Raw genomic sequence first — 20,366 nt, 5'->3', positions numbered from 1 at the left:
AGACCTGGGCCTGCTCCTACCACAGGCCAGTCCCAGATAACACACTGTCCAGTGGCCTGTTGAAGTGCTGGAGGTTCCCCCAGGCAGGGTGGCAGCCACTGTGGCAGGCAGTCTGCAATGTTCGCCACCCGCCTGGGCAGGTGGCAGCCTGGGCCTGACCTCGGGCGCCCTCCTGTGGACAGAACTCCACTCACACCCGGGTTCTGCCATGTGTCATCCAGAACCTGCGCCCCAGGCTGAGGGCACCCAGGGACCTGGAAGAGACCAGCGGGCAGTTTGGGGAAGGGGGGACAGCGCAGTGGCCCCGAAGAGCCCCCTGAAGAGGCGGGGCAACCCTCCCCTCCACTGAGCAAGTCGCCAGGGTGAAGGGGAAGCCAAGTAGGGTAGCAAGAAGCCCTCAACAGCCAGAAAGATGGGCGCAGATTCTGGACACCACCCCTCTCCACTGCCCAGTCCAGGATCTGCAGGAATCCCTCCAACCAGCCAGGGCTCGACCTGGGGGGGGTTGCCCTTGGGGGACCGGCTTCCCTGGCAGTGGGCTGGGACCTGGCGTCAGAAGGAGCCTGGGGCCCTGGCTGGCTCAGGCTGGACAAGGCCATCCAGGGCTCCACGTGACCCTGGCCTGAATCCCACAGCCTCCGCCCGCCAGGCCAGCCCACCACAGCGCCCGCTGCGCCCCGCTTCCTCAGCGTGGATTCCACCTTCCTCCTCTGCACGGGCCCTTGTCCTCAACCATTTCCATCCTGACATTTTTTTTCTTTAATTAGGCCTCTTTAGCCTCTCAAGGTCCTGTAGACGGGGAAGCCATTTTGGTCTTTAGAAAGTCAGGAGGGACCTGGGCAAAGCTGAGAGATCTCCTCTTCTGGCTAGTTTCTGGGGCCCAGCCTCCGCGGGGCCCCCCTGCAGCCCCAGCCCACTTGCCCAGCCTGGGAAGAATCCCAACCTCCCAGAACCTTGGAGCAGAGGATCTGCTCGGCTCCCACGGCCAGGCCACGCGGAGGGCTGGGAGGTGGGGGGACCGCACCCTAGACACCATGCCCTGTGCTCCAGCCTCCTCCATGCTCAAGTGGGGCCTCCCCCAACCCCAAACACAGCCCAGCATTCCAGGAAGCCTGCCCTGCCCCAGGCCCCCAGTGGGAGAGGAGGCTGGCCACCATACCCCGCTAGGGCGTCTCGAGAAAGAAGGCACTAGAACAGGGCAGGGGCAGTCTGACCATAGTGCCCAAGGAGAGCCGCTCCCGCCCCACATCCTCCTCCCTCAGGCCCAGCGGCAGGCGCACACCAGTGTGGCTACAGCGCCATCTTGTGGCCTTAAGGAGGCAGCACACCCAAGGACAGAGCTGAAGATCTGGGGTTTCTCTCTGCACCCCCTCCCAATCTGCTTCAAGGAACATTTGGGGTCTGAGCCCGGGAAGAGGCTCACGGGGCGAGTGCGCTGGTGCCAGCCCACTGCAGAGAGACAGGACAAGCAGGTACAAAGCACAGTGTTTACTAAAGGCACAACGTGGGGGCTGGAGGGGAGCTGCTCTTCCACAGCGGTCCCGCGCTCAACCCCGAACCCCAACCCCTCACACCACCCAGGGGAGAGCTGTTAGCACCAAAGGGGGAGGGGCGGGGGAGTACCAGGCAGGGGGACAGGCTTGTTGTCACCCCTAGAAGGCAAGCCTGGGCACCTGCAGACCAGCAGCTTGCGTCAGGGAGGGCACGTCCCGAACCCCTTGCTCCTCCCGGGCTTCGTGGGGGAAGGGGCTCAGGCTCAGAAGATGGACTCTCCCGCCAGGAGCCAAGTCCTAGCCTGCCCCAGCCCCCCACTTCCCTGTCATTGTCACCTCCAGAAGTCGGGCTGAGAGCCAGTTCCCAGCCAGCCCCAGGACAGGGTGACCCGAGGGGGTGCTGAGGCCCCCAGTCCCGTGAGGCCCGCAGGGGGGCGGAGGGCGGAGCACGGCTACTTCACACGTGGAGCAGGCCGAGGGGGGCGGGGCGGCCTGCGTCACAGCACCTCGCCCTCCTCCATGCTGAAGCTGCTCCGGCGGCTGCTGGCTTTGGAGGCCTCGGGCGACATGGTGGAGAAGAGGGGGTCGGAGGCCAGTGGGAGCAGCGAGTCGTCCAGGAGCATGAGGTCCAGATCCTTCTTGGACAGGCTGGGGAATGGGGAGCTGTGCTCTGGCCCCAGGGGGTCGGGATAGGCCGCGGGGCCATCACCCCCGCCCCCAAAGCCCAGGCTGTGGCTGAAGTCCAGGGGATGAAATGGCGACTGGGGCTGGGCGGGTGGGGGCAGCGGGGCCTGGGGAGGCAGAGCCTGCAGCGGCTCAGGCTCGGGGACCTCGGCCCCCAGCATCAGCGCCTCCCCCGGGCCCTCTTCTCCAGGCAGCTCCTGCTTCACCACCTGCTGGGCCAGCTCCGCCATGTTCATGCCGGACGGGGAGGTGGTGGGGAGGCCGTGCACTCGGGCCTGCATCTCCAGCTCCTGCAGGGGGGGGGGAGGGGGGCGGAGCACTAGGACACCATGGTACCAGCCACCCCGTGGCCTCCTTTCCCAGCCGACCCCCCCCCCCGCCCCTGTGAGCCCACACCACAGAAGTGTCAGCTGAAGAAGGCAGAGAGGACAGCGCGTCTAGACCAGCGCCTCCCCACGCTGCAAGTCTTGACTCATCCGTGCAATGCGAAAGCACCAGCGCCCTCTCTGGGCTCTCACTGGGCGCAGACGTGTCTAGACTAGATAGGCACCGAAATGACCAGAAACCACAGCAACGAATAAGGATCAGTTTCCCTTCATGAGACTTCGATTGTTCATGTTGGAGAAACAGAAGCTGAAGCCGGGCGCCAGTGGCTCTCATCTGCCATCCTAGCTACTCAGGAGGCTGAGATCTGAGGATTGTGGTTCAAAGCCAGACAGAGCAGAAGAGTCCATGAGACTTTTTTTTTTGGTCCGGTCGTTAGGCCTGAACTCTGGGCCTGGGCGCTGTCCCTCAGCTCTTCAGCTCAAGGCTAGCACTCTACCACTAGAGCCACAGCGCTACTTCCGGCTTTTTTCTTTTTTGCTTATGTGGTGCTGAGGAATCGAACCCAGGGCCTCGTGCATGCAAGGCAAGTGCTCTACCACTGAGCTACCTTCCCAGCCCGTCCATGAGACTCTTATCTCCAATGAACCACCAGAAAACCAAAAGTGGTGCTGTGGCTCAAAGTGATAGAGCACTAGCCTTGAGCTGAGCCCAGCAACAGCACCCAGGCCCAGAGTTCAAGCCCCATGACTGACCAAAAAAAAAAAAAAAAGCTACAGTCCGCTCGAGCCACAGCGCCACTTCCAGCTTTCTGGTAGCTTATTGGAGATTAAGAGTTTCATAGCTTTTCCTGCCCAAGGCTGGCTTTGAACCATGACCCTCTGATCTCAGCCTCCTGAGTGGCTAGGATGACAGGCGTGAGCCACTGGTACCTGGCCATTTTTTTTTTTTTTTCAGGCAGAAAAAAGAGTTTATTGGGGGGAGAGCAAACTGCAGGCCTGCAAGAGAGGAGGGGAGGCAGGCGGAGACAGAGGGGGAGGAAGAAGGGAAGAAGAGAGGAAGAAGAGAAAAGAGAGGGAGAGAGGAGTCCGATCATTCTTGGTACAGGACTAGCCAAGGAACAAGCACTCGCAGATGCAGAGCCTGAGGCTCGGACGAGCACTAGAGCAGGTTTGCGTTTTCCCCGCCTCCCTGAGGTCAGGGGCAACAGGAACTTGGCACTGGCTTGTAGAAGTGGCACGTGACCCAGGGAGCCATGCCAGCCTGCCAGGGCCAGCTCTGCATGTGCCCAGCCACGAGCTTGGGCTGCAGAATGAGGCTCAGAATCTGCAGCTGGTACGTGTCGCTTAAAGGAAGCAGAGGCTGCTTGTGGCGGAGCCTAACACCCTGACCGGGGGCACCTCCTCCCCCGACGCCCCTGCCCAGGCTTGGGGGTCACGGCTCCCCGGGGAAGTGCAGGTTCAGGGCCAGACCTGGATGCGGAGCCAGAGCTGCTTGTTGGTCATCTCCAGGCGCCGAGAGTGGCTCTCGAGCTCCCGGGACTTCTGCAGGTCCTTCTGCATCCGCCGGATGTAATCCACCGAGGCCTTCAGGATGGTGCCTTTGTTCCAGCGCACGTCCCTGCAGTCACACCCGCGGTCAGAGCCTCCCGCCTCCCCACGGCCCACGGCCCATGGCCCACGGCGGTGGCTGCTTCGCCAGCGGACACCACCCCACACCTGGACGCGCCCTCCCTCCTGGCAGTGCCTCCTCCAGGAAGCCTCCCGGGACCGCAGCCTTGCCCTGCTGCCCTCGCAAGCTTGCGGGTCCTGCCCCAGCTCTCCAGATTCAGCAACACGTAACAACCAACACGTCACTCCAAGAAGCGACTTTAGTCCCCTGTCTCTGGCCACCCAGTGGGGCTGGGGGCAGATACTCCCTCCGGCTGCTTCCCCCACCCCCTGCCCCCACCACTCCCTCCCTCTGCTCACAGGTCATTGGCCTTGGGGATCAGCATCCCCAACTCCTTGATGCGGTCATTGATGTTGAACCTCCGCCTCCTCTCAACTGCAGGCAAAAATGGGTTCCAGAGGGTGCGGTTAGAAGCGTGGGAACCCGCCCAGTAGAAGCCCGACCCAGAGCGGGTGTCCTGGGCTGCAGCTTAGATCTGGCGCTTCTGGGAGGTGGGGGGTGAGGAAGGGGCAGCCTCCAGCAGCCCGCAGGACAGAACCAGAACTGCGGGGGGGGGGGGGGGGGAAGGACCCTCCCCCACACCCAGGCCCCACGCCCAGAAGATCACAATCAATCCCATCACCCAGGAATTTCAGGACCACCCCCCCGTAGCTCCTCCCATCCCTCCTAGAAAGAACCAGAGGGCAGAGAATGGAGTCGCCATTCTCCGCCATGGGGTCGTCGCTGGGGCTGACAAGAGGGGCCAGGCCTGGAGAGGCTTCTAGAACAGTGGGGGGGGTCGGTGTGTGTGGGGGGGGTCGGTGTGTGTGTGTGTGTGTGTGTGTGTGTGTGTGTGTGGTGTCCCTGTCCGGCCCACGTGGGAGCTAGGAGGGAGATGGCAGCACTCACTTAGGTTGTGATTGTCCTTCTTCTGTCGTTCCTTGGCCAGGGCTCGGCTCTCAGCATCTGGGGGTCAGGAAAGAAGGTGAGGTGCAGGGAGGGAGGGAGGGAGGGAGGGAAGGCGAGGCCAGGGCCCTGGAGCAGGGAAGGGCAGCAGTACCTGTGAGCTCTCGCTTCTGGGTCAGGTCTGCGGGGCAGGAGCTGCTGGTGACACCCACCAGTGAGGCGGTGACCTGGGGGTCGCTGCTGTACACGTTCAGGTGGCTGCTGGACAGGGGTAGCTGTGGAGGGCGTGGCGGGGAGTGGCTCCGTGAGTGGGGCTCCCCTTCCTGCGGGGAGCTCCCTCCGGGGCCCATCTTCCCTGGGGCAGGAGTTCCTGGGCTGAACCAGCCCGTGGCTCTGCGACTCAGAGCTGAGCCTGACACAGCCCTGCCCTTAGGAGCTGGGCCTTCCAATGGTGAGATTTGGGTTTAGCAAAGCCCCAGGGAGGGGCTTAATCTGCTCAGGGTTTTCTGGATGGTTCCCTGTGGGGCATGGAATGCCACTGAGGGAGAGGAGAGGTGAGGCTGGGCTGAGAAGCTCTCAGGGGATACCTGATCGTGCCCACAAGCTCTGTCTCTGTCGTGTGTGTGTGTGTGTGTGTGTGTGTGTGTGTGTGTGTGCATGCGCACATGCGTGAGCTCTCTCTCTCTCTCTCTCTCTCTCTCTCTCTCTCCCACCCCCCCCAGCAAGCCATAGACCTGCACACACCCAATGCACTTGAGATGTGAGAGACCAGAACAATGGGACCGCCCCCGCCCCTCCCCTCTCGCTCCACGCTGCTAGCTGCAGGTTTGGACCCAACTGGTCCAGGCCAGCTTCTACTAAGTCACTTAGTCTGTACCGGCTCCCACCGAGAGCTGCTGGGCAATGTCACCAGGGCAGTGGAGGCTGAGGACTGGCTGTGACTCCCAAGGCGGAAACTGAGAACTTTCCTGGGGAGGCATGGTGGGAGGCTGGGCTGGAGGTAGTATGCCACTCTGTTCCTGAAGCAGGGACAGCAAAGTCAAAGGGCCTGGGGGGAGTCGTGGGGAGGAGAGCCAGGAGCGAAGGCTCATCTCAACCTGTCATTCCAGCGACAGCAGAAAGCATTAACAGGAGGATCGCGGTCTGGCTAGCTGGGACAAAAATGTGAGACCTTTCTCAAAAATCATATAGGCAAAAAGGGCTAGAAGCGGGCTGGGAAGGTGGCTCAGTGGTAGAGTGCTTGCCTTGCATGCCTGAGGCCCTGGGTTCGATTCCCCAGCACCACATAAGCAAAAAGAAAAAAAGCCGGAAGTGGTGCTGTGGCTCAAGTGGTAGAGTGCTAGCCTTGAGCTGAACAGCTGAGGGACAGCGCCCAGGCCCAGAGTTCAGGCCCCATGACGACCCCCCCCCAAAAAAAAAAAGGGCTAGAAGCAGGCACAAGTGTTAAAAGTCCTGCCTGGAAAAGTGCAAAGCCCTGAATTCAAACCCCAGGAACTGGGAAAAGCAAAAGGAGCCCTACTTGCTCAGAGCCAACTCCCGTGGTCCCTGCCAGGGCTGGCCCTCTCTGTCCCGCCTCTTTATCAGCTGCCCACAATCCTGTAGGTAGATGGCGGCACCGTCTCACACCTGAGCAAAAGGGCTCGGTGGCTACTGGACTTCTCAAGGAAGGTCATGGCTGAAACCAATTCCCCAAGCCCGGTCCTTCCCGCCTGCCATCCCTGCCCGGGAGTCCAGCGGCCACCTACAGGACACTGTTACAGGGACTTGTCCTAGGGCTGGGGACAAGGCTTGGCAGAGCAGGGGACTGACGCACCCCGAGAGGGGCTTCCTGTGGACTCACAGAAGCCTTGGTGAAAGGCGGAGGACCCCGTCCCCTCCCCTAGAGACTCTGGAAACTGCCCCGCCACCCCTCCCCATTCTTGCCTCTCCGTCTCTTCTGGAGCCCCATGAGACAACCCGGGTTAATTCATAATTTGTGTGTGTATGCGCTTGCACATGTGTGCACAATCCTGGAGCTTTATCTCAGGGCTGGGCGCTGTCCCTAAGCATCTCTCTGTCCAAGAATAGAACTCTACCACTTGAGCCACAGCGCCACTTCCCGGTTTTGTTTGGTGGTTAATTGGAGGCTGGCCTTGAACTGTGATCCTTTGATCTTAGCCTGTTGAGTGCTAAGATCACAGGTGTGAGCCACCAGCCTTCATTCATAATTCTGATTGCCCCCGGGGCCGCAGTTGAGGGAGTGACCCTTGTCCCTGCCAAGATGCCAGTTCCCAGGTGAGCTCTGGGCAGGCTCAGCCGCCACGGTTCCCTGGGTGCCCGCCGTGGCCGAGCCTGGCTGGAATACCGTATTGGGCATCTGCATCTCGGGGTTGATGTAGCCCAGCACGTTGTCCAGCCGCATGATGTTGTCAATAACGTCATCGAACTGCAAAAGACAAGAGTCCACGTGCCAGGGCCGCCGGCCTGGCAGGGTCTCCCGCCCAGCTCCCCCAGCTCAGGGGGAGGCCTGACCAGATCCTCCCCCCCCCTCCCGCCAGCCTCCCTGACCAGACCCGCGGCTGCAGCCAGCCTGGCTGGCCTGTGCCAGTCTGTCCTCCCCGAGCTGAGCGGACACAGGCCAGGGTGTCTCCTCACTACGGGGCTCCCTGGGGACACACCCCAGCTTCTCTGGGCAGAGCCCCTGCCACCGGCTTGCTGCAGGGCACGGGAGGCGAGGGAGTGCTGCTTACCTCCTTCTCGGGGTTGGAGCTGATGTGCAGCATGGCCATGGGACTGTTGGGGGCGCTGTTGCCCGCGGAGGTGGACAGCACGTGTCCTGCCCGCACTCCAGGGGAGGCTGCGGGTGGGGGCTTCGGGGAGCCCTGCGCGGGGCTGATGTGGGCGGCGAACTTGTTCCCATAGGTGTCCGACAAGTACTCCCGCACCTTCTGGTGCTGGGACTGCTGCAGGTGGTAGGAGGTGGGGTTCTCCAGGTAGGACTGCACCTGGGAGGAGAGAGGCGGGCGGCTGGCAGCAGCAGGCAGGCCGGGACGGGGTGGGGGCGGGAAGGGGGGAGCCTACCTTCAGCACCTCTCCTGGCACCGGTGGTGGCGACTGGAAGTGGATGGGGGTGTTGATGGCCGGGGTGGGCGGCCCTCCCAGCTGCTGTTGCTGCTGCTGCTGCATGTAATGCATGGCGGCCTGCTGCTGCATGCGTTCCCGCTGCTCCTCCTGCTGCGCCTGCTCCCGCATGAGCTGCATGCGCAGCCCGATGCGCGACGCCATGGCGGCTGCGGGCGCAGGCTCCCTGGGGACCGGGAGATACAGGTCCGTGAGGTCCCAGGTGCACGGGAGGGGCCGGCACACACCGTACGGCTTCCCTGACCCGGACGAGGCCCAGCCCAAGGCCACCGAGTCAGCTGGGGACCCAGCCACGACTTGAGTCCAAATTCCTGCCTCCTGGACCAGAACAAAAGATTTGGTTCTTCATTCGCCAATGCAGCTGACCACTGGCCAAACCTGGAGCCAGCCTGGCCTTGGAGTCCGTCTGTCCGTCTGTCTGTCACACCTGCATCATTACCTGCTACATCCTTCAGTGGCCACCTCTGCTGTCCTTCCCCAGCCCAGCCTCAGTACACCATCCTTCTCCAGCCTCCAGACCTCAGACTCCTTCCTCTAGCCAACACACACACACACACACACACACACACACACACACACACACACACACACACACACACACACACACACACACTACAAGTCAGTGGTTACAAGGATCCTATAAACACCCAGCTCAGTTCCTGACCTGTTCTCGTCTAGAACTCTCCATGGCTCCTATTACCTCCAGAGTAAAACCCAAGGCCCTTACCATAGCCCAAAAGGCCTGCTGAGGCCTGCTACCACCTCCTCCTCAGACAGTCACCAGCCTCCCCAGCTCTTCTCCCCAACCTCCCCTCCCACTTTGCTGGGTATTCAGGCCACACCTCCAGCCTCTGAAATCCTCAAGCACTTGGGACGAGCTCCCACCCCAGGGCCTTTGCACTTGCTGCTCCCACCTCCTGGAATGCTGTTTCTCCGATACCATCAAGGCTCACCCCTTTGCCTCCAGGGCTTAAATGCCACCTTAGAGCCAGGTTCTCTGGTCACTCTGTTAAAAACAACAAAACTGCCAGCTCCCTACCTCCGGCCACCACAGCCCTTCCCCTCTTCCATTTCCCTACTTTACTAACTGCTCTCTAATGTTCCAGGAGTTTTTCCTTTGTTATTCCTTCCATTCATTGTCTGGGCCTTTCCCACTAGGAATGCAAACTTCCCTGGGGCAGGCTTTCCCTGGTTGTTTACCTTCTGGCCCCTAGCCACTAGGACCTGGTAAGAGCTACTGCAACGTGTACAGAGATGAAACATTATTCATGAACCAGGTAGGTACTGAGTAGTCCCAGAGCTCCAGAGAGCTTTCCACCAAGCCCAACGTCACTGACCCTCAGAGGGATGGATGGACAGGTGTGACCCAGGCCCAGAAGCCTAGACCCGAGGGGAAGAGGGTGAATCACTGGAAGTCCTGCCACAGGGCCCTCGGTCCCAGCTCCCAGGGTGGCCCTGGGCCAGTCCCTCCCCCTCACTGGCTGAGCTGCCCGCGAGCCACGCTGTGCCCTGCGGCTGAGGCTCAGGCCGAGGCTGGGGGCGGGTGGGGGGGGAGCGGGGAGTGTTGTGCGAATTCCATGGAAATTGTAGTCGGGACCGCAGGGGTTTGGTAGGAGCAGCACAATCCTCACGGAGCGAGGCCGGCAGGCTGGGTGGGAGTGGGGGGATGTGGACGCGTGGACGGTGGGCACCGGGACTTGGGCTGGCATGCTACCGTGCTGTCTCTGGGCTTTGCTGTGTGAGCTTGGGTGACCGTCTCTCGGAGCTTGGTTTCGGCACCTGGAAAGGCTCTACGCGAGAAGGCTGGGGAAAGGGCGCGTAGCGCACCGGGCACGCGCAGAGGTGGCCCAGGCCGTGGGTCCTCAGCCCCGCGCTAGGGGTCACCAGGGGCCCCACACAGGCCTGGGAGGGAACAAGTGCCCGGCGGTGGTTCATCATGAGTGGAGCTCCAGCCACAGGACCCCCATCCTCGCTCCTCCCACCATCCACGCGACCTTCCCAGGAGGCAGCGAGGCTGTGCCTCTGAAGATCAACAACGAAAAAAGGAAATGGTCCTCCCCCCCCCAGCCCCCAGCCCAGATGCCCGCGCCCCTCCCCCACCCAACAGCGGTGCAGGTGCAGCCCCCCAGCCCCCCGCAGCCCCCACAGAGGCCGGGCCCTGTCTCAGGACCCCCACAGCCCACGGCGCACACTGGCCTACACACCCAGGGCTGACCAGCTGCAGCCAGCCACGAACCCTGGCGGCCAGGCAGCGCCCCCCCCATCTGACTTCAGTCATTCTGGTGGGGAAGGGAAGGGAAGGGGGAAGGGCGCCTGGCCGTGCCAGCCACCTCAGGGAGGGCTGGGGAGAAGGAGGCCCTTGTTTCCTGACAAAGGGCGGCCGGTGGGGTCTGGGGGGGCCCAGCTGTCCCGGGAGCCGTGCTGGGCCCTGGCGGCGCCCACCTCAGCTGCGTAGGCGCTGCTGGGTGGAATTGAATGTGCACCAGCGGGGCGGGCAGGACGGGCTGGCCGGGATCCTGCACCAGGTGGGCCGCGCTGGGGTGAAGGTAGAGACTGGGGGGGGGGAGGTCCAGAGCAGAGGGAGTGGGCCGGGGGAGTCCCAGGCACGGGCTCACCCTCCAAGCTCCCCACTTCCAGACCCCCGCCGGAGGGTCTGATGTGCACACTACCAGGAACCAGGGCAGACCCACAACCTCCCTTACCTCCGCCCCAAGCAGCCGGGCGGCTCATCGGCACCCGGAGCCCACAGCGGCTCCCGCCACTGCTCATCAGGCCCTCCCAGCCCACCGCCTTGGCCAAAGCAGAGCCCAAGCTCAGCCCTGCCAGCTTCCCCCACCCACGGGCCCCACCTGCACAAGCCCCGGCTGGGTGACCTCACACAGTCACTAGCCCTCTCTGTGCTTCCCTTTGCTACTCTGAACAACGGAGCCTCGTGGGGCTAAGGGACAGTGCCCTGGCACGCGCACATGCACACACACACACACACACACACACACACACGGAGGACCACGGAGGACACTGGAAACCCTCACAGGCCACCGTCAGGCTCCTCCCCTCCTGCTCACAGCCCCGGTGAGCGTCCATGTGCTCACTGAAGGTCATCCACTAGAATGTTCCCAGCAGCCCTGTGCACAGGAGCCCAGACTGGACACTACCCAAATGTCCACTGAAGAGAAAGGGACAGGGAAGGTGTGACACGGCCCCCATAGAATGTTCCCCCCCAGAGACAGGGCCAGCCACGCTCATAAGAGGGCTCCAGACAGAAGAATGCCCAGAACACCGTATGTTCGCTGTATATGACGTTCAAAAGTATGGGCTGGGAAGTTGGCTCAGTGGTAGAGCGCTTGCCTTGCATGCCTGAGGCCCTGGGTTCGATTCCTCAGCACCATATAAGCAAAAAGAAAAAAGCCGGAAGTGGCGCTATGGCTCAAGTGGTAGAGCGCTAGCCTTGAGCTGAAGAGCTGAGGGATAGCACTCAGGCCCAGAGTTCAGGCCCCACGACTGGACCCCAAAAAAAAAAAAAAAAAAAAAAGTAGGCGAGACCCATCTACAGTGTTAGAGAAGTCAGAATCCGGGTCAGCCCAGGGGAGGGGCTGGGACGGAGGGCCTGGGGGGCAAGGAATGTGCTATAATTTATTGCAGGTGTTGCTGACACAGGAGTAACTTGTTTATGATCTTTTGTCCAGCTGCTACTTACAACTGTTTCACTTTTTAGAACTCAAGAAGGAAGGCAGACTTTAAACAGTTTAAGAGAAGAGGGGAGCAAATTGCCAAGCCATACCCAGTTCATCTAGGATGTTAAAAAGCCTCGGAACCCACCCAGGCACCCGTGACTATAAGCCTAGCTATAAGCCCAGCTACTCAAGAGGCTGAGATCTGAGGATCCAGACTTAAAGCCAGTCAGGGTAGACAAATCAGAGAGACCCTTATCCCCAATTAACCAGCCAAAGCAGGAACTAGAGACATGGCTCAAGTGGTAGAGTGCCAGCTTGTAAGGAAAAACATAAGGGAGAGTTCAAGGCCCAGTATCACCACAAATAGGCACACAGGTATCTGTGTATATAAAGATACACTACACATGGGCTGGGAAGGTGGCTCAGTGGTAGAGCACTTGCCTTGCATGCATGAGGCCCTGGGTTCGATTCCTCAACACCATATAAGCGAAAAGAAAAAAGCCGGAGGTGGCGCTGTGGCTCAAGTAGTAGAGCGCTAGCCTTGAGCTGAAGAGCCGAGGGACAGCGCCCAGGCCCAGAGTTCAGACCCCACGACCGGACCACCCCCCCAGCTCCCCAAAAAAAGATACACTACACATTATGTAACAAAAGATTGAAAAATAGGCTCAATGTCCAGCAAAAATGGATTGCTGGATTCACTATAAACACACCATGTTGTAACAAAAAGTAGGATATAAACTTCTATATGAAAATGCTTGCCATGGGCTGGAAAGGTGGCTCCGTGATAGAGTGCTTGCCTTGCATGCATGAGGCCCTGAGCTTCAACACCACATAAGCAGAAAAAGCTGGAAGTGGCGCTGTGGCTCAAGTGGTAGAATGCTGGCTGCTGTGAGCTGAAGAGCCGAGGGACAGTGCCCAGGCCCAGAGTTCAGGCCCCACAACCAACAAAAGAAAAGAAAGAAAATGCTTGCCACTATGTAACAATATGTGCAGGAAAATACACAGATCCATATATCTTTGAATGACACAATGAGTGGTATGTATGTTTGGATCTTATGGAATAATGCTCTTTTTCTTTTCTTTTCTTTTCTTCTTTTTTTTTTTTTTATTGTCGGTTGTGGGGCCTGAACTCTGAGCCTAGGAGCTGTCCGTGAGATCTTCAGCTCAAGGCGAGCGCTCTAATCACTTCAGCCACAACACCACTACTGGTTTTCTCATGGTTACTTGGAGATAAGAGTCTCATGAGATGGGCGCCGGTGGCTCATGCCTGCAATCCTAGCTACTCAGGAGGCTGAGATCTGAGGATCATGGTTCAAAGCCAGCCTGGGCAGAGAAGTCCGGGAGACCTTTATCTCCAATAAACCTCTAGAAAACTGAAGTGGCCCTGCGGCTCAAGTGGTAGAGCGCTCATTTTGAGCTGAAGAACAGTGCAAGGGCAGTGCCCAGGCCCAGAGTTCAAGCCCCATGATTAAAAAAAAAAAGTCTCACAGACTTTCCTGCCTCCTGAGTAGCTAGGATTACAGGTGTGAGCCACTGGGACCTGGCTTAGTGTTCCTTTTCTCTAACAAACGTACATATGATCCTTGTCTATACATTTGATGGGAAGCAGTACTAGGTGTGAACTCAGGGCCTGGAACCTGTTAGCTCCCTTGCTCAGCGTGTTTGTTCAGATGACCTGACCTGGAAGCCAAGCAATGAGCAATGGTGCCCGGCTTCATCCCTGTATAATTTTCTTTCTTTCTTTCTTTTTTTTTTTTTTGGTCCGGTCGTGGGGCTTGAACTCTGGGCCTGGGCGCTGTCCCTCAGCTCTTCAGCTCAAGGCTAGCGCTCTAACACTTGAGCCACAGCGCCACTTCCAGCTTTTTTCTTTTTGCTTATGTGGTGCTGAGGAATAGAACCCAGGGCCTCATGCATGCAAGGCAAGCGCTCTACCACTTGAGCCACAGCGCCACTTCTGGCTTTCTTTCTTTTTGCTTATGTGGTGCTGGGGAATCGAACCCAGGGCCTCATACTGAGCCACCTTCCCAGCCCCCCCCCTCCCCCCCCCCGTATAATTTTCACTAACAGCCAAAGCTTATTCACTACCAAGTGAATGTCAGATACTATTATTTATTTATTTATTTGTCAGTCGTGGGGCTTGAACTCTGGGCCTGGGCGCTGTCCCTGAGCTCTTCAGCTCAAGGCTAGCGCTGAGCCACAGCACCATTTCCAGCTTTTCCTGCTTATATGGTGCTGAGGAATCAAACCCAGGACCTCATGCATGCGGGGCAAGCGCTCTACCACTGAGCCACCTTCCCAGCCCCAGGTACTATTATCTATTTTTGCAGTTCTGTAACATGGGCACCATTGCGGTCCTAGCTTCTCAGATGAGTACCAGGTCACAGAGAGGCTGTCGCTCACTAAACATCACACAGCTAACAACTAGAAGCTAAACATGAGGTGCTGGCAGTCCAGCCCTGGGCCAGGTGCGGCGAGTCTGGCTTTAATCCTGCACTTGGACCAATGGGTTATGACATCTGATTTTAGGGAGTCCCTTGAAGACGTCCCCAGCCATCAAAGGGTCTCAGCAGCTGATCTCTTTCATCCTGCCCAAGGCCTGCACAGGGTGAGGTCCTCAAATAAGAAAACACTACCCTTCCTCAAAGGGCAGAGATAATTTCCTGTAGTCCCAGACAAGCACATGGTCTGGCGGCTGAAACAACAAAGCGCACGGGCCCAGCGCCGGGACGCCTGTTTAAACCATTTGTGACGTCGGTGCCTGAGTGCTCGGAAGACGCTGTCTTCTAATGGCGCCGCTTACAAACCTTCCATTGTGTGGGCGCTGCCCAGGCCGTCCTGGGGAAATCAACTGATGCCAGCGGAAGGCCTCCCGGATGGGGGGGGGGGCGCAGCAGGACGGGACCCAGGACCCCCCGAGGCCTCCCAGCCTTCAAGTGCCCGGTTTGGAGTTTTTTCTGTCTTCTCTGAACCCCTCTGATGGCAGAGGTGAATGAAGTCTCATGACCTGGGAGACAACAACGTCCGTCTACACAGTCCCTGAGCCGCAGGACAAGGGCTGCATGTCACAGGCAGTCACGGCTCCCCCGTGGGGGTGGGGTGAGGGGTGTTACCCGAATACCAGGGGCCAGTAGGGCCATGTCTCTCTCAGAGCCCCCGGGGGGGGGGGCGCTGGGAGGGTGTGGGTCCCCATCCTGCCTCTCCATCCAAGCCTACTGAGGGACACCCCACACCGGCCCCCCTGGAGTTCCTCGTGGAAACAGAGCCCCATGTGGGCTCCCTGCAGCCGGAGCAGGCCGCTTTCTCCTGGGCTGGGCTGGGCTGGGGCCAGGATGCCCAGCCTGCATCCCTGGACGCCTCCTGGGCTCTGTCCGCTCACCCAACCAGCCCTGCCTGTGTCCACTCTGCTTTGTCCTCACTTCCTGGCCACCTACCAGGCTCCCCAGCTATAATGAAGTTTCCAGAAAAACCACTTTTCTTCTCTGGGCCCTCCAGACTTCGCGAGCCTCCTGTGCTTGGCCCAGGACAACTGACTAACACTCCAAGTCCCCACCGTGAGCAGATACTGAGTAAGCACAGGACCCGCGTGAGGCCCCGCGTGCCCCCTCCATCCCGTGGCCACTTTATGAGACACACGATAGCACTGGCAGGAGAGGAAAAGCGCTTGGCTGGGCTGAGATCACGCCACAAGAACGCAGGGAACGAGGTCTGGGGCACAGGTCTCTCCTGTGCCACGGTCAGAGAGAGAGACAGCGGACCACAGGGGAGATCTTCCCAGTGACGTCCCCCACGGTCCAAGCCCTTCCTCCTTCGTACCTCACCACCTTCCGTGAACCCTACAGAGGGTCTCCAGAACGGCCTGAGTACCCTCAACCTCCCAGACGCCTCTGGGTGAAGGTTGAACCCACCTGCAGACACTCAATGGCTAAGGAGATCCGTGCCCAGGAGCCGGGGCGGGGGGGGGGGGCGGGGGGCCGTGTATGTCTGGACCCACTGAGGCAGTTACATGGGTCATGACAGGCCCTGGGAGAATTCTATCAAGCTGTCACATGCACATGCCATTGCACGGACCAGAGTGCCGCTCAGGACCAGAGTGGTGGGAAGGCAGGAGTGGGGTCTAGTGCAGAAATGGCTCCCTGAAGGAGAAAGGGGCTTCAGGGAGAGGGAAGAGACTGACACTACAAGCTCCACCCCCGTAAGGGAGAGCAGCTCAGCGTCCATAGCCCACAGGCCAGGCCGCTGGTGACGAGTCCTCTCCAGGGAGATAAGGCCTAAGATTCCCCCTTATTGGACCATTTTGTGCCACTGTGGATTTGGGTGACAGCTTGGGCCCGCTGGAGTAAGTCGGCTCTGTGAGGCCCCCCTCGGCCCCACAGCCAGAGCGGGGTTGACCTAAGTGCCCTAGACAAGACCCCTTCTGCGCTGGATGATCTCAGGGAAGTCCCACCTTCTCTGGCCCCTGGGTGTCTAGTAAGAAGAGCCCAAGGGAGGCTCTGCAGCGGAGTATGACAAGGCTGAGCCGGGAGGAGAACTTTCACCGTCCTTTCTCCATGCTCTGTGGCTGCTCTCCAGAGCTATGGGCCTTCAGGGACCCATCTGCCCTGGGCGTCTCCTCCCCTCTGCTTGGGCCTGAGTGGAGATGGGTGAGCATGCAAAGAGCCAGGCCTGCAGAGCAGCTCCTTCCTCCTGGGCCGCAGGCTTGGCTCGGGACACTGGAGGAGAGAAGCAGACAGGAAAGAGGGAATGTAAGAGTAGTGACCATGGCAGGAAGTCCCAAACGCTGGGCTGAAGACTCCAGGATGCAAATGAAGGCATTAATCATTCTGCCACCCATTGTTCTGATTTGAATTACTGATCTAATCCTGCAGCCACCCACCTGCCAGTGAATGGGACAAACGCACCCTCCACCTTATAGAGGGGGCCAGTGAGGTACAGGCAGGCTGACAGTGTGTTCAGGGTCACGCAGCCACTGGGTGGTGGGCCTGGAGTGGAGGGCCTGGTCTGACTCTGCACATGCGCATTAGAATGCAGGAGCCCCTGCAGGCAGTCTGGAAATGTCTGTGAGGAGGGAGTGATGGAGACCTTAAACTACGCAGTTTGGGGGCAGGATACCAGCCCAACATCGCTGCCTCCTCCAGAACTGCTCTCCATCCAGTCCCTTGTGGAGGTACTGGGACTTGAACTCAGGACTTCTTAATTTCCATTTGGTCCCTTTTTCCACAAAAGCCTTGTCCTGCTTGTCCTCTTCCACCGTATACTGTAATGTAGACAGATGCTGCTGCACAGCTGGCTGAGGCGGCCTGAGTTCAGGGGAGCCTGGCCTGGCCTCTTACACGCTGTGACAGTGGGCAGGTGCCTCAGTTCCCCATCTGTACAATAGATGGCAGTTATGCCACCTTGGTCCCAGCAGTTCAGGAGATGGCATGTGATATGCCTGACCCAGGGCCACTCCACGAGTGTTCCTCCCCTTTCCCAGAGCCCCATCCAGCTCACTGGGGATCCCGAAGCCCCTGCTACCTGGACGATCCACAGCCTGGCATTACCCCAAGGAGGCAGACTCATACTTTAACAACGCACCCAGGGACATCTGTGGGCACAGTAAAGAAAGACACTTTACTCTCTGCCTTCTGGTTCCAAGAGTGACCGGAGGGAGGAGAGAGGGAGTTCCAGGCCAGGGAGGAAGGAGAGGGATACTGTAAAGGACAGGCAGGGCTCTGTGAGCCCCACAGTGAGCTCTGGCAATCAGCCCTGACTGTCAGGCTCAGGAGTGGAGGTGGAGGCCCGGGGAAGGCTGCAGGCCTCCCGGCTGCACGGGCTGGCTCAGCCCAGGGGCTGGGACCCGGGCAGGAGGCCACAGGAAGGATCCGTGGGAAAAGGGCCTAGAAGCTGAGACGTTACCAGTGCCAGATAGCAGATAGACAGCTGAGACACATCACACACCCCCACACACACACACACACACAACACAGAGTCTCACAGGCTCACTTCGTCGCATACGCACACAGGCCCACTGTCACATGCAGGATTTACCGCCTGAAGAACAGCTCCAGCAGACAGCAGGCCACATAGAGCGGAGGGCAGCCGGGCACTGCAGGGCTGGAGGTGTCAAACCCCTACAGCAGAGCGGGGAGCTCGCTCTTCCCCCCATACCTCCTCACTTGCCACCTGCCTCCATTGCCGAGCAACAAGTAATCCAGTCATGCTTGCCTTAGATTTGAATTGGTCACCTGTGCACTGGCCCTGCTTCCCCAGGACACAGATACCAGGGCAGGATGTGAGGGGCAGGGTGGGCAGCAGGGAGGGCAGTGGGGCGGGGCTCTACCTTGGGGTCACACACGGCCGAGGCCGGGATGGTCTCCGGGCCCACCCTTCCACAGGACAAGGGCAAAGCCTTGGGAGAGGCAGGAGCCCCGGCCCCACCCTGAGGATGGACCAGCGGCAGCCCGGACCTCCCATGTCCCCAGCTCCAGCTCAGAAACTCACCTCTGTCACCACTGCAGCCTGCGGGGCCCCCAGCTCCCGGGTGAAGCCGCACACAAGCCTCACACAGAGTACAAGGTGGAACCCCAAGCAGGCCTAGCGGGCCTAGAGAAAGTTATTGGCCAGGGAGTCGGTTGGGGCTGTCAGAGAGTATGCGATTTCACAGATTCTGGGAAGGCCCTCAACCCCCAAAATATCTCCTTCCGGATCCGGAAATCCCTCCCAACCCTCTGAGATCCACTGCACGCGGCGGCTCGCACCTGAAGCTCTTGTCGGCTCACTCCCTGGGAGAGACAGCTGGCAGCCCGCCTGAGAGTGGTGAAAGATGGGCAAGGGGGAGTGGTGCCAAGGCCAGGAGCTCGCCATGATGCCCAGAGCACCCCGCTGCCAGCTCCCACCAGGAGAGGGCGCTCTGACCACCGGCACCCACAGGGGCTGGCCCAGGAGAAGCCAGCACCTCCCAGCCCGGGAGGAGGACGGGCAGGGGAAGTCTTAGCAAGCCCCTCCACATACATGACAGGGGGATCAAGTCCCATCCCAACCATCCCCCTGAGAAAGCCAGAGGAGCCCTGCGCGCGGGGAGGTGGCGGGCCGCGAGGGGGAATTAACCAGGTTCCAAAATAGCACAGCTGTTCTGCCTCACTTCACCCGGCACCAGGTCTGGCAGCTTCTGCTTTCGATCTGACTCACGCCTGGTGGAGGCGGGACAGGGCGGCCAGCCCCGGCTGAGGCCACTGGACGACCACAGGCAGCGGCCCAGAACTCCTCGCCCAGAGGCCCTTTTCTTCTCGCCCCTCCCCCCCAACCCCTATCGGACCCTCCTCCCTTGGAGTGTCTAGAGCGGGTCTGGAGAAACCAGAAGCTCCTGACCTGGCCTGCAGGGCTATCCCAGGCTAGCCCATCGGGTCCCCCCACCCCACCCCGTGATATCAGCTGACAGACCCACAGTCTAGCCTCGCTGCTGCCATGCCTGGGAACCCTCTCACCCATCAGGAGATGCCACTGTTTCCCTAGCGAGAAGTGGCCTAGAACTGCAAAAATCCACAGACACTGCCACCATGCTCTGCCCTCAGGCCCCACGGGGAGACCCTAGCCCAGACCAGGACAGAGCCCTCGAAGGTCCCCACTGTGCCTTTTGGGTGGGGTAGGGCGTCAGTAGCTCTGCTCTCCCCTGTAATTATCTTTATCTCCTGCCTTTCTGCCTCCAGGCTCTAGGGCTCCAACTGCTTCACTTTCCCCTACGGGGCTAAGGTGGCAGCTGAGACAGCCTGAGCGCTGGACAGCACCGCCTGGTGCCTGGCAGAAGATGCTTTGGGCGAGCGAGAGACAGGAACAGAAAGCCGTACCTTCCAACCCCGGGCTCACCCCCTGCCCCCGGGCCAGCCCTCCCATCAGCAGCAGCCAGGGGCAGACTGGAGGAAGGCCTGCTGGTGCTGGTGCTGGGTGTGTATCTGGCCCAGTGGTAGGGTGGGGGTGCCCCGAGGAAGCAGGGAAGAGTGGCAGAGGCCATGAGGTGGGCCAGTTCCCCACATGCATTTTGCAAGTGATGTTGGTGTTTTCAGGGCAAGGCCTGTAGGTGGTTGGAGGAGAGGGGAGGCTGGGTGGGCCTGTCCAGTGAGTCCCAGGCCCAGTCCTGTCCCCGCCCTGGCTCCTGTCCTTGCTGGGAGTTTCCCCTAAACACCCCAATCCCTCTTCTAACTTCCGCCCTTTCCTCCACTGGAGGTAGAGACCAGAATGGGCACAGGTGGAGATGGAGGAAGCCTTGGCCAGGAAATAGGTGCCAGCAGGGACAGAGGGGTGAGCTCATAAAAACTGGTGCCCCCAACACATTGGAGAGAGACTTGACAAAGGGGACTACCTTAAAATAAAATTGTCTACACACAGCCAAAGCGATAGCAACCAAGCTAGAAAGACAACCAACTAACTGGGAACAAATACTTAGCAATATATCAGACGAGGGGTTAATATCCAGTATATACAGGGAACTCAAGAAACTAATCCCTCCCAAACCTAACAAACCAATTACTAAATGAGCAAG

At 59.8% G+C, this 20,366-nt stretch overlaps 1 protein-coding gene across 2 annotated transcripts in view; it reads right to left on the bottom strand.

Annotated features, from left to right (window-relative positions):
- Nucleotides 1–1,473: 1,473 nt before the first annotated feature.
- The window catches only part of Tfeb (transcription factor EB), a 45,002-nt gene continuing 26,109 nt past the window's right edge, over nt 1,474–20,366 (bottom strand). For both annotated transcript variants that reach the window (XM_070023781.1, XM_070023783.1), the window contains exons 2-9: nt 8,118–8,343; nt 7,787–8,041; nt 7,402–7,482; nt 5,212–5,332; nt 5,061–5,117; nt 4,472–4,547; nt 3,974–4,121; nt 1,474–2,467 (exon numbers count right to left, since the gene is read on the bottom strand). In XM_070023781.1, coding sequence (XP_069879882.1) covers nt 1,991–2,467; nt 3,974–4,121; nt 4,472–4,547; nt 5,061–5,117; nt 5,212–5,332; nt 7,402–7,482; nt 7,787–8,041; nt 8,118–8,321 — 1,419 coding nt within the window. In that variant the 5' untranslated portion in view covers nt 8,322–8,343 and the 3' untranslated portion in view covers nt 1,474–1,990. The remainder of the gene's footprint in view (nt 2,468–3,973; nt 4,122–4,471; nt 4,548–5,060; nt 5,118–5,211; nt 5,333–7,401; nt 7,483–7,786; nt 8,042–8,117; nt 8,344–20,366) is intronic.

This window comes from Dipodomys merriami, unplaced genomic scaffold (genome assembly GCF_024711535.1).
Source record: "Dipodomys merriami isolate MVZ:Mamm:240054 unplaced genomic scaffold, mDipMer1.0.p SCAF_16, whole genome shotgun sequence".
Lineage (NCBI taxonomy): Eukaryota > Metazoa > Chordata > Mammalia > Rodentia > Heteromyidae > Dipodomys > Dipodomys merriami.
Note: the sequence above shows the minus strand (reverse complement) of the source record. Positions and strands in the feature narration are given on the sequence as shown.